A 12,304-nucleotide genomic window follows, 5' to 3' on the forward strand; every position below is an offset into this window, starting at 1 on the left:
TATGAGAGTCTCGCGGTGTCACAGCCAGGCAGACCTGAAGCGCATGCACGTCAGTCGGCCCAATTTGGGGCAATAAGGCCCACAATAAAACTCTCCTTCTATTTCGTAGTGTCCTTGGCCATGTGCGCTCTATTGCTCTCTCCAGGTTGAAGTTAATCTCGCCCAGCTTTGCCATTACCAGGCCCAGGTGGCCGCTCGCCCTCCGGCTTCTCCTGCAGCCTGTTGGACTGAAAACTAGGCATTTGGGAGGGGGGGAATATCATAAATTGAGTCCATTTAGGTTTCCAAACTCACACTAGCTTTTATTTAGCGCGTCCGCGGTGGACATCTGTCAATGCTACTAATCTAAATACTTTTTAAACGAATGCATGTTTTGCTGCAGTTTATCTGAGTGGAAAATAGCATAAATCAACTCAAACATGAGAGGGAGAAATATTTCTGGAGCCCTGAGGAGAATTTTCCGCAGTGCAGGAATTTTAAAAGGCTGCGGGTTGGTTAGGTAAATCACCAAAAAACTATTAAATAATTGCACTACATGGCAGGGCTACTAAATACACACTAACTAACAGCAACGAGTGCAAAGCCTGGGTACTCTTCTCACCAGTGGCCCGCTCCTTATGGGACATTTGAGCCAATAAGGAAACTAAATACATCAATTAATTATGTGGGGCCATGTCTTTAATTGTTTTGGCCTGCACACTTCATAGTGTTGTCCTGGCGAGAGGGCCTATCGATATCGGTGTGTTACAGTTATTAATTGAAGCTATTAAATCTTCATTTTCACAGCTGCCCAGCTATTATATCCTCCAAACAGTTTACTCTGACCACTGGCTTTGATCAGGCCCATATAATCGTGGCCGAAGAGGCACTTGGAGCCGGATCATGTTCGTCCCGAGTGCAGCTATGAACAATAATGCGGCGTTTTATTACATCCAGCGGAAGCATTTATTTTTCACGAGAGGCAGAGCCGGTCCACACGCACCGAGGTCCAGAATAGCCTCTCGCTCTCCACTTTGGACTGACACCGAATAGCCTCGGTGCTACAGCAGCAGCAGCAGCAGCAGCAGCAGCAGCAGCAGCTCTTTGTCTCTGACCGGAAGGGAAAGGAGACACGGCTGCTGCTCTATCACAATCAAATCAGTTTTCTGCTAATAACAGATTTTATACACTTGGCACGTCCAGGGAGTAATGCGTACTGGAAGGACGTCAAATCTTGTTTTCTTTAAGGAGGAAGCGCAGGAGAAAAGAAGATGAATGATCATCCAAGCCAGCTGCTGTTCTCTAGGAGCTTTGAAGCTGAAACTGAAATGTTTTGTATCCACTAGTGTTCACTGCCATTCCACGCTTCCGTGTGCATTCATCTTTTTAATAATTTAAGTTTGGGGCGGCAGATCTCTCCTGGTACAAAACGCCATGCTTTATACTACAACCTTTAAAAAGCTCAAGCTCAGCAAAATGAATAGCACATGCAGCATGAGGGCTTGGCACAGATGTGTTGCCTTTTTAGGGCCCCCAGGAAGGCTTTCTCTTCCGCATGGCCTGGTGACCACCACAAACTAACACCCACTAACAGGCCCCGCTTCTACAAGAGTCTACTGTGGAGTTTTTCCTTGCAGCAGAGCGAACTCTTCAAGCTCCAGCCTGTATTGACAACACCTAATTACCTGCGTGCATTCGAGGTGAGCCTGGAGACGAAAAGATCCACGGCCGTGACATTGGTCCCAACAGCGCCGCCCGGTGGTAAAGCCAAGTCTAATCCTGAGTCCAGCATTAAACCGATTCGAGGTGGATGAAGCACACGAGGGAAAGCCTCTCAAATGAAGCCGATGCAGCCAACAAGCAGAGCTTTTTCCTATCCGTCGTCTCCCTGTCGTTGCTCTCGCCTCCTTGGTAACACAGTTAATAACCTTGGGTCTGAGACGGTTTATTGCACTGCACTCCAATTGTACAAATGTTCCAGACCCTCAGACAGCTTTTATGGCCGCGTTGCTGCAGCAACGGGGAGGATGTCCCGTAATTAGGGACGGAATTCCAACGCGCAGTAAGGGATGCGCAAGGCAAGGCCGGACTATAAGCAGAGAGAGGCAACCATAAACTTCAGCCTCTCTCCTTGCGTTTATGGCTCTTTTGACTGTCATATATGAACGCCAATGCGCTGCGGCTAGCTGCCATAAACAGCGATAACAACAGCAAATATGGCGACCCTCGCCAAGCGTAAAGGCTCTTGGAACAATGTTTCGAGTTTCAATGACACTTGGCTGCAGAAATGGGGAAGAGAAACTTGCAGAAAATAAAGAAAAGGTGCACATGAAATTCTCAATGTTTGTTACACTGATAACTACAAGTACAACCACGAAGTAAATAGATCATGTACATGAAATACAAAAGCGGAAAACAAAAAAAGTATTGTAAAGTACTGCAGAGCGTTTCAACACCCTCGAATACTGCAGTAAAACTACCCCAGACAATGAGACATTTCTTTGCAATGTTTTTTTTTTTTATACTGTATTTACGGATCTAAACCTGCAATTAAACTTTTATGAGCATTAGTCAACATTGTTTAAAACAAACTGACATTTATATTTAAATCATGTTGTCTAATACTCATAATTTAACATTTATGAGTATTAGACAACATGATTTAAACCAGTCAAACATTTGTATTTAATTTGCAGATTCGTTTATTGCATTTTCTCTGACAAAGTCAATGTAAACAAAACGCTGATACGGCCAAGCTCGAGTGTGCGCCTTCATTCGTTTCAACGTTTAATTGTAGTGATCAGACCTGCCGCATTCAGTGGCTCTTGTGTTTTTTGTTTGGGTTTTGTTTTAAATAATTTCTAATTGTTTTCTCTGTATAAACGCGTTTCACCTCATCAGAACAATCCCACCGTGCGCACTGGGTAAGTGTGTGTTCATTTGCGGTGCGTCACGATGTATCACACCTAGTTTTTATTTTGTAAAACTCGTGCGAAAAAAAAACCCCACAACAACAAGCACAAATATTTTTTCTCATCTTTTTTTTTCAATTGCTTTTATTTGGAAATATAGTATAATACACAATAGTTTGGGCATACCAAGCAGTAGATTCAATGCAATGACCCTGACCAGCCTGACAGCACACTTGAAAATGTAGTTTGTATTTTAAACTCAGACTATAAAGGATCAAGAGTCATGAAAAAATATTCTGTTATGTGTATCCGTGTCAGACCGGAGGAGGCCTGCTGCACATACATACATACATATAATATATAGATTTATACCTGTGTGAATCTATTGGGCGTGTTCCCCGGTGCCACTCCACCGGGATCCCAGCTTATCTCTCTGGTTTTGGCCTGCGCTGTCAATACTCGACGGATGGCCTTCAAAATCAGAACTGCAACATGGTTTTTAGGGGGTTTTGAAATATACGCAAAATATATAAATACTCAGCCCTCACTCTGTGGGCTCCGGGAACGACGACAAATATTGAAGTCGGACTCCAAATAGCCTGCCTGCTGTTATATAGTTACTTGGTTAGCCGTGACATTAAAAAGAGAAAAGTAAACGGGTGGCTACAAAATAAATAAGCACACAAAAACAGAAACACATTACATTCTCATTATTTGGTCACACCAATATTCGTATGGATTCCATTATTTACGTCACATCATCCTAAATGCACCTCTTTTCTGAATTTAAAAACAGAAAGAAGGAAAGAAAATCAAGCTTTTGATTACAAAATACACTGGGTCAGTCAATTAGAGACTGCTAATTTTGCCCTCCTTAAGAGAAAAATAAACAAGCCGCGTATGGATCACAATAATATTAACATGGGCCTTCGCAAGCACACAGAGGACGAAATTCAGTTTCTACATTTGCCAAAAAAACAGAGTCTGAAGAGCGAAATGGAAGTCCGCCAACTGTCTTTATTCTTGCTCACTCTTTAGGCCGATCAGATGACATGAAACTGGTGTCCTCGAACTTGAAATTAACCATTGAGCAGCGTTGGTGCTACTGTCGCGGCCATTGTGGTTCACAACTGGAGAGTCACAGCCGGAGAAGTCCCCCACCCACCCTCCCACCAACCCATTTGTAAGCACAGCGAGTCCAACAGCATGAGGACCGGACCGGTAAAGTTGCGACGGTGCCGTTCTGACAACTAAAGCAACGGATTCGACGTGTAATACTGTAATCTATCTCTGTTCAGTTTCTTCTCCTTCATGCGGCGGTTCTGGAACCAGATCTTGACTTGCCGGTCGGTGAGGTTGAGCATCCGAGACAGTTGCAGGCGTTTCTCCTTGTTTATGTACACGCTGAAAAAGAATTCTCTCTCAAGTTCTCTGATCTGATATTTGGAATAAGGGCACCTTTTCTTGCGGGTCCTCTGTCCATCTGGAAAGGTAAAGAAAAAATGTAAATAAATAAATAAATAAAGAGGGAGAAAATATAAACACTTCACATTAGCCATGACAACGCCACACGCCAATTTATGCTACCTAGATTACGCATGGGCGAATTTAATCTATGGGGGGATTTAATAACATATTTCCCATTTCAACACCAAGTGTCATATATATAATGATATTATATTACACTGGAGAGATTACCAGCCCCATCGCTCCTGGGTCACTAGACAATACACTTTGGCTTTGACCTTTTCTAGTAGGGGAAAACAAGCAGCTCAAATATAATCAACTGGATGAGGAGGGTGTGCTGCATGAGACAATTCATATGGAAATATTGATCTTACACAACATACACTAGGCTCCATGATGGCTTTAACACCACAGCTAGTGTGTGCTAAACCTTAAAGCAGGAGGCACCACCCTCATTACATGCAAGTGCTGCTTTAACGCTAAGAAAGCGTGAAACACGCACGTTTGTAATACATGGAAATGACGCAGGTCTATATAGGAATTCATAACTGGATGCTTTTCTTTTTTGCTCTCTCAAAGGTCAGGAAGTGTTATAGAAAAATCACTGGCCTGTTGTCTTCCACGGCCAATTTCAATTCCGAACACGTGATCATGCAGTTTATAACAAAGTTTTGTTGGTGGTGGGGGGGTCTACTGGCCCTCTATAAACGTTATATGCTTATAAAACAGCATATAAAATTTTTAACAGCACCGCACAAGATTGCAAACTTTCTCTCATAACCAGGGTGCTGACTTTAATACGTACTGCTGTTGCTGGATTTCTCCTCATTGTTGCCGGAAGATAACTCCGGACTGCTCGTCTCATCCCGCGGCTCCTTTGCTTCAGAGTCCCGGCAAGACGGTGCGTCCTCCGGAGCAGAGCTGGGCTGCTTGCTCAGCGTTTTCTCCCCTGAGTAGCCATTTGTGGAGGAGCTCTCCGACGCGTTCCCGTACGCCGTCTCGTAAAACTGGTCGAAAGCTTGTGGCAGCACGCCATTTCTGCCCACGTTCCCGTAGAAATTGGAGGCAGCCGAGCCGGCGCTGGTGTGGTGATGGTGGTGGTGGTAAGCGGCGGCGGCAGCTGGGCTGTTTTTACCGAACATGTCTCCTACAACGGCGGTTTGCGCCGACAAACAGTCCCGGTGCACCATGTCCTCCGCGCTGGGGTAGCACTGGGGCAAGTTCCCCCGGTGCGGCCATTTACCGGACGCGTCAATGGCTGCATATTCCCTGAACGTCACCTCTCTGACGGGCTGGACCTGCGGCAGGTTAGAGGAGTAGGAGTATGTCATAGGGCGGGTGGACGGGGTCTGGGATAAAAAAGAGGGGAGACCGGAGAAATCGGTCCCCGCCGACACGTAATAAGTGCAACTGGGCAAATACATGTTCGATCCGACGGGGACCCTTTCGTCAAAATCCATCATCGTCGTTCACCCTCTACTACAACTCTATGTTGGGGTTCGATTCCTCTATAACCGCCCTGAACATGGCTCTGAAGCGCCGTGCCTCTTGCCTCTTTGAAGCAGGTTCGCTAAGCAGAAATTTGGAGACGTAAGCTGACGTGGAGAGCCATCTCCATCCACTCCACAGAGGAGGAGGTCACGTGACCACGCGGCAGAAATTGACAGATTTTCAGGCTGTGTGTGTGGGTGTGTGTTTGTGTGTGTATTTGTGAGTCCCGTAAGCTTGACATTGGTTGTTTATCATCACGTCAGGCTAAAAATGAATTCCTTCAAATTGCAACAAAGTCAGATGTGTAGGAAACGACAGCCACCCCCCTCATGTGCGTTTCTACGTGCCTCTAAAGACAGAATACGAATTTTAGGCTAATTTGAGATTCAGCCAAAATATTAATATCAATTTCCCCAGCTGCTTTGCGCGCTTCAACACTCATTCCACACGTATAGTCTGTCTTGGTGAATGCCTGTGCGTATTTTTAATCAAGTTTTTTTTTTTAAATATTCGGTTGCGTTTAAATTTTGCAAACAAATAGGATGAAAACAATGTCCGAACCTCACCCGACAATATATAGCAGTAGGTAAAGCAGAATTACTGTTCACAGATAAGCTGAATTGGTGGAAGGAGGAAGCCGGCTTATCTCCAAAGTCTGCTTTTAGAAATGTCTTAGTCATCATCATTTGGTGGTTTTACAACATAGCATTTGGCTCAGTGGGCATTTGGTTATCAGGGTCATGTTCAAAGTAGCGGCTAATGTTTCAACTGGCTGCTGCTATGTGTAAGTACCTACAAAGATCCAGCTGAAAGGTTCAGAAAATAAATACGGGACCTGCTGTGAGTGGATTCTCAACAGGGAATTAAAGAGGTTTTTCACTGCGATGTTAAGGTTTATCTGTATATTTTGTTGACATACACTGTTGCTGTCAGACAGAGCAACATATTAATCCGCGATATATTTGGCAGAATTGAGCCAAATGCGCACGATAGTGGTAGTGTAGGTCTACAGCGGCTGCAATCATTTATTTAAATTAAATAAACGTTTTTATTACTAGCCCCATGTGATTAGCTACTTGAATAATAAACTCTTTATTTTCCAATGTGTCTCACTGATCTTTTGCGCTTCATATTAACGATTAACAGTTGCGCTAACAGCTGCAAATTTCGCCACAATTGAATTTGGCTTCCCTTTTACGCACAGCTCTGTCTTTAAGTTTTACGCAAAACTGTGTTCAAATGTGCTCCCTTCAGTGATAAAACAGCTTCAGAATTCTGCTCAGCATCTTCATGTTTTAGTGAATAATCATTTCCAACAGTTTTGTCGCAGATAATTTCCATCATTTATGTGCACATCCACATGCGTAAATCCCTTCAACACACTCACAAAGTCGAAATAAAAAAGGTTGGGAAGCGGATTGTGGCGCGCAGGGTTTGCGAGAACCTGCTGATGTATTTTACAGTTGTGGTTAGAAATATGCCAGCACATCTTCCTTTAGGAATGTGTTTTAAAATCTTAATTTTCAGGAACCCAGAAGTCGCAAGAAAATACCCACGAACGTGAGCAGCCTAACGTGCTGAAATGCAGGAATTTCCTCTTTTATTTTGGTAAACACGCCAGAGAGCCCACTCCCCGGCCCTCTGCTCTGAGGCCACCGTGGAGCTAGTTTTGGATCGCCTGCAACTTGACTCTAATGTGCTGTGAATGAGAGACCTGAGCTCGGATTAAGACCGCCGCGGCTGGCCGGGCCCCACAGCCATCTCAACATTTGGATACAGGGGGCTCCCGGTGGCGCATGTGAAACGGAACCTTAAAATATCACATATACTAAGACGCTTAACTAACGCCCTGTGAGTGTATCAACACACACGGAGAAGAGAGAGGGGAGGGAAAAAAAAACGTTCTCGCGATTTCCATCGTCCCACTCACAGGCAATTTTATTTGGATAAATTGAGGGGAAACTGAGTGTCTTTGTGACCACACGCTCCGCCTCTCAGTCAATCCAGACAAATTCTACGAGTTGTGCTGAAGCTTTTAAGCTGTAATTGAACACAGGATGCCCAGGAAAACCAAAGCCAGCTCTGCACAGACCTGCGTTTTTATAGCTGCTATAGTGTTCTGCTGCCCCCCTCCCCACCCCCCGGCCAGACAGACACCACAAAACTGGCCAGGCGTGATGGGAAGTCACCACCTATACGGACTCAAAGTCAGCAGCTGAGGAACGACCCAGAAACATCTTGTCCGAGTACAACCGAGGTAAGACATTTATTTACAAATAAACACACTCTTATCAGTGAACAAGCAGCACTGACACTTGCATTTGTGAATTTTTCTCCTAAAAATAGAGGCAACCATTACTATTATAAACCTGTTCTTTTGTGTCAAATGTGTTTTGTGTTAAAAGGAGGTCCTTGCGTTGATCCTGACCATTCTTCTTGTGCGGTTTGGCCGATCAAAGCTGCAGCCTGGCGCTGTGTAAAAGCTCCCAAAGCCAAAGCTTTGTCTGTGTACGGTCGACTTCAAGTTCGGGGGAGGGAGAGCGTCACAAAGAGCAAAGGGCCCAACTATGCCCCGGATGGAGTTCCTTTAATTGCTTTAGCATTTACGCAAGCTTTAGGTTACCAGATGGGTTGATAGCCTGGAACTTTGAAAGCCCAGGAAAAGCCAGATGAACTTCAGAGTAGGTAGAAGAGGTGTAGAGCTAAATATATCACCTATTGTCAACTAGGATTTAACCTCCAAGTAGTGGATCATTGACAAGCGACACTCAAGATGTTATTTGGAAAGGTCAAATACAGACACAGCAGCCTATTCTTCAGATTTAGAGCAAGGAGGAATTATATTCTAGGAGATTAAACATGATCACTTTATGTTTGGTCACAGAGCCACGAGTGACTACGCAGCACATTTGACACGGAGGTCAAAGGGAGCCACTGTATTTATTCGTGAACGTTATGCTGTTGACCTTCGCTATGTTTACGCAGACCTACATTAACACCCGCAAACACATCAAGGACACACACACATAAACACTAGCTTTTCTGTTAATTAAGCACAATTTCTAACATAATAATGCGATATCAACGCCAAATATGAGACTTTAAATGAAGGCGAACTGTGGATACGCAGTGATATCAGAGCAGTGGCTTTGACTCAGGCCAAGAATGCTCTAAAGCTTGCGCTGTAAAACCCTGTTAGACACCAAGTAAACAATTCAGTGTGGGAAGGATGTGAGAGTGTAGTTTAACGCCACGTCAGGTAGGCCTACAGGCTGTTAAGGAGTCTCAATGGGCGCATTCACCGCCTTGAAGTTAAATCTAAAAAAAAGGGGGAAGAAAATAAAAAAAATAAGTCCAGAGCTTTTTGTTTTCATTTTTAAGATAAAAAACGAGATGCAACCAAACAAACAGAGCATCTTATTTTGTATATCTTTTACGTCTAATCAGCACTAAATATAAGGTGGCAAAAAAAGATCTATTTGTTCGTATTTAGTAAGAGGATTGCTGTGCGTAATTTGGTCAGCGGCCGCACAACCAGAATAAAATGCACCCAGACCTCCGCCATGATCTGTGGAATATTTCCACAGATATCACATGAAACATCAGTGGACATCAGTTCTAATAATTTCAGGGGATTATTCCTAAAACGTGCTTTCTTGGCATTCTAAGATTTCAACCTAAATTCGTGGAAATCGCCTGGGTGCTTGCCTTTGCGTAATCCTGCTAAAATGCGGATAAACAAAGCGACAGCGCGTGTAAATAGAGCTTCAGTAGCGGGAGGTGCTTAAAAAACACGATTCCAATTAAACGTAATTTTTACCCATTTTTGTTGGTGTATTCATGGGACCCAAATAAATACGTTTTTGAACTTGAATGATACTTAAGTGAGCCGTTATCATGGTTGCGGGGCTGCGGTGATACCAGCTCGAGTGGCTGGGGTAGGTGAGATGGGGGGGGGGGGTGCAATAAAATCATCTGACTGCAAGATTAAAAGCAGCCAGTTTGTGTAAAAAAAAGGTGAGTGGGATTATATCAGTAAATAAGAACCTGATTCGGAGCGCATCTCTTGATTTATCCACAGGTGACAGAAATGTGGGTCGACTGCAGTGATGGCGGCGTCAGAGGGGCCAGGCGGACCACACAGGAGCCACGCAGGGAAACTGACCAACTCCACGGTCAACGGGAGCACCTCTGACCAACCACTAGAGCCTCACAATGCTGGATTAGCCTGTGGAGGGTATCCTGGGAGACGAGGATTCCAGGAGGAGTGGACCTGGGCAACAAAGGGACATAAACTGGACTTCATTGGGGGAATAAATGAAATGTTTCAAAGCCAGAAAGAGGTGGAAAAGAATAAAGAAGCCACTTGAGCCAAATGTTAGAATTTGATCTTAATCATACAGAGCCGCAACAGAAAACTGCGTCAGGGAACCTCCACGTCCTGCGTTAAGAGGATTAGACGACAGACATCATGATAACTATACTGTCTTACAGTGTTCAGGGGAGCAGAGAGCGACTGGGAACGGTGGCTTTTATTCGAATGGCAGCTTCTATCATTGCGGTGCTTTGTTTCCGTTTGGATTTGCCTCAACGAAGAAGGCAACATTTCGTCGCTTTTGGAAAAAAATAAATAAATGTGTTTTCATATCAGATCTTCCGTATTTAGACAAAATATATCGCAATATTTTTTGGGGGATGTGATTATTGAGGAATAGTTCAGTTATAGGGAGTCTTTTCCACTTTAATCGAAGTGAAAATCCGCAAGGACAGACACGCAAAGGCCAACAGGCTGCGTCAAATTCAGCGAGTATATTCTGTCCAGCTCTTTAAAATTATTTTTTTTAACTTCACCATTTTATCATCCTTAAAATAAAAAAAAACAGCCCCTGAATTCGTTTCTCCATTTTTCACTTTAAGCGCAAAACATTCTGTATTATTCTTTTTTTGTTAAATATAAGACTCGTGTTTTCCCGCAAATGCGATTGAAGATGAAACGATCCGCTAGTTGCACAGATCCGTGTTACTGATCGGATATCAAGTCCGTGTGAATCCAGGTCACCTTACAACGACCGTCTACGGGCCTCGACGATGACGAGAAATAAAAATGAAAGATTTCCACTAAATTCAAAGGTTTCCTCCCTGAAATACAACGCGTGGAATCCTATTCATTTAAACGCGTCCACGTTGAGTCAGAAATGTCTCTCTGGGTTTGCAGAGTCCTCGGTAGCGCATTTGCGGCATTTAAAAAAAAAAACCAACCAATCCTACTACTTTCAAAAATGCGAGTCATTCAGGTTCCGGGAGAAAAGCTGTAGGTCAAGTTTGACCCCTTCAAGAGAGCTTTGATCTGTAGACCCAAACTATTTCAATGAGATCTAAAATTCATTCGAATCTTAATGAGAAAAAATAAGAGAAAATAGCAATTATAGACGAAAAGACGATCGAAGCAAATCTTTTTTTTTTGCTTTCGATCTAACGCGGAAAGACTCCCACTGCTACTTTCTTTGGAAACATATGGACTATTTATAGTTTATCCTACATACGCATCATTAACAGTGAATTGCTATTCTGCAATTTTATTTCCAAACCAAAACAACCTGATCTGCGGGGATTTGAGGACAGGAAAACACACACTGATGGAGACTAAGGAGCGGACTGGGATATGGAGGATTTCGCATAATGTCAGTCACGTGCTTCTATTTGACGGCTGTCACGGTCTTGGACGGGACTTTGTGGTGAACTATGTAGGAGATTATCCTCCAAAACCCAGAGCTGTCGAGCTGGACCTTCTATGGTTGAGGCGGAAGGTTGCAGGGCCTGGCGTTCATTACGCGCAGAGACAGCGAAGGTCAATGTAAAGAGCAAAGCCTGCTGGCCCTGTCTGTCTGAGGCGGCTGCGTGAGAGGCTTCTTACGTGGGCTATTATTCACGGAGCCAGAAAAAACACACGCGGCATCAGTGAAACCATGTTATTAAATACATCATTTCTACTCTGTCGGTCTAAAAATGCCTTTTAATCCATTTGACTAAACGGGAAGGACCTAGTTGCTCTTAAAGTGGACGGATCGTAACAAGGACTACCCTGCATTTTCTTTTAAAAAACTTTTTTTTAATTTAAAAGCGCTTTATAACACACGATTAAACTCTATTTAAAATTTAAAACCAGCAACTGCCGAGTCTGTCCACCGACCCATCGAGGCGAGGAGGACTAATTGCAGATTAATCCGCCAGGCGAATGAATTCATTATATCAGATCACATTACTGATGATTGAAGGTGACCTAAAAACGAAGACATAAGATAAATAACAATATTAATAATAATCAAAGATGGCTGCCAGGGACGTTGGCACCAGCAGGGAGGAACGTCAGGGATCAGATTTAGAGCAGATCGAAGCCGTGCAGAGATTCATTGGATTCAGTGGAATGGTTCTTGAGTTACAGTGCGGACACAAAC

At 43.8% G+C, this 12,304-nt stretch overlaps 1 protein-coding gene across 2 annotated transcripts; it reads right to left on the minus strand.

The window, feature by feature from the left end:
• Positions 1 to 4,072: 4,072 nt before the first annotated feature.
• Positions 4,073 to 5,836, minus strand: hoxa11a (homeobox A11a). 2 transcript variants are annotated; one of them, XM_086193170.1, is made up of 3 exons: positions 5,160 to 5,836; positions 4,908 to 4,918; positions 4,073 to 4,374 (listed from the first exon to the last, which is right to left on the minus strand). In XM_086193170.1, exons 1-3 carry the CDS (start codon positions 5,819 to 5,821, stop codon positions 4,142 to 4,144), a joined length of 906 nt encoding a protein of 301 aa, XP_086049296.1. In that variant the 5' UTR covers positions 5,822 to 5,836; the 3' UTR covers positions 4,073 to 4,141. The 2 variants fall into 2 exon arrangements, with proteins under 2 accessions (XP_086049296.1, XP_086049297.1); XM_086193171.1 differs by lacking the exon at positions 4,908 to 4,918 and having other exon boundaries at positions 5,164 to 5,821.
• Between the last annotated feature and the right edge of the window lie 6,468 nt (positions 5,837 to 12,304).

The sequence above is a fragment of the Aulostomus chinensis genome, chromosome 22 (assembly GCF_037954235.1).
Source record: "Aulostomus chinensis isolate RoL2024-O1b breed Wild chromosome 22, RoL_Achi_v1.0, whole genome shotgun sequence".
Taxonomy (NCBI): domain Eukaryota; kingdom Metazoa; phylum Chordata; class Actinopteri; order Syngnathiformes; family Aulostomidae; genus Aulostomus; species Aulostomus chinensis.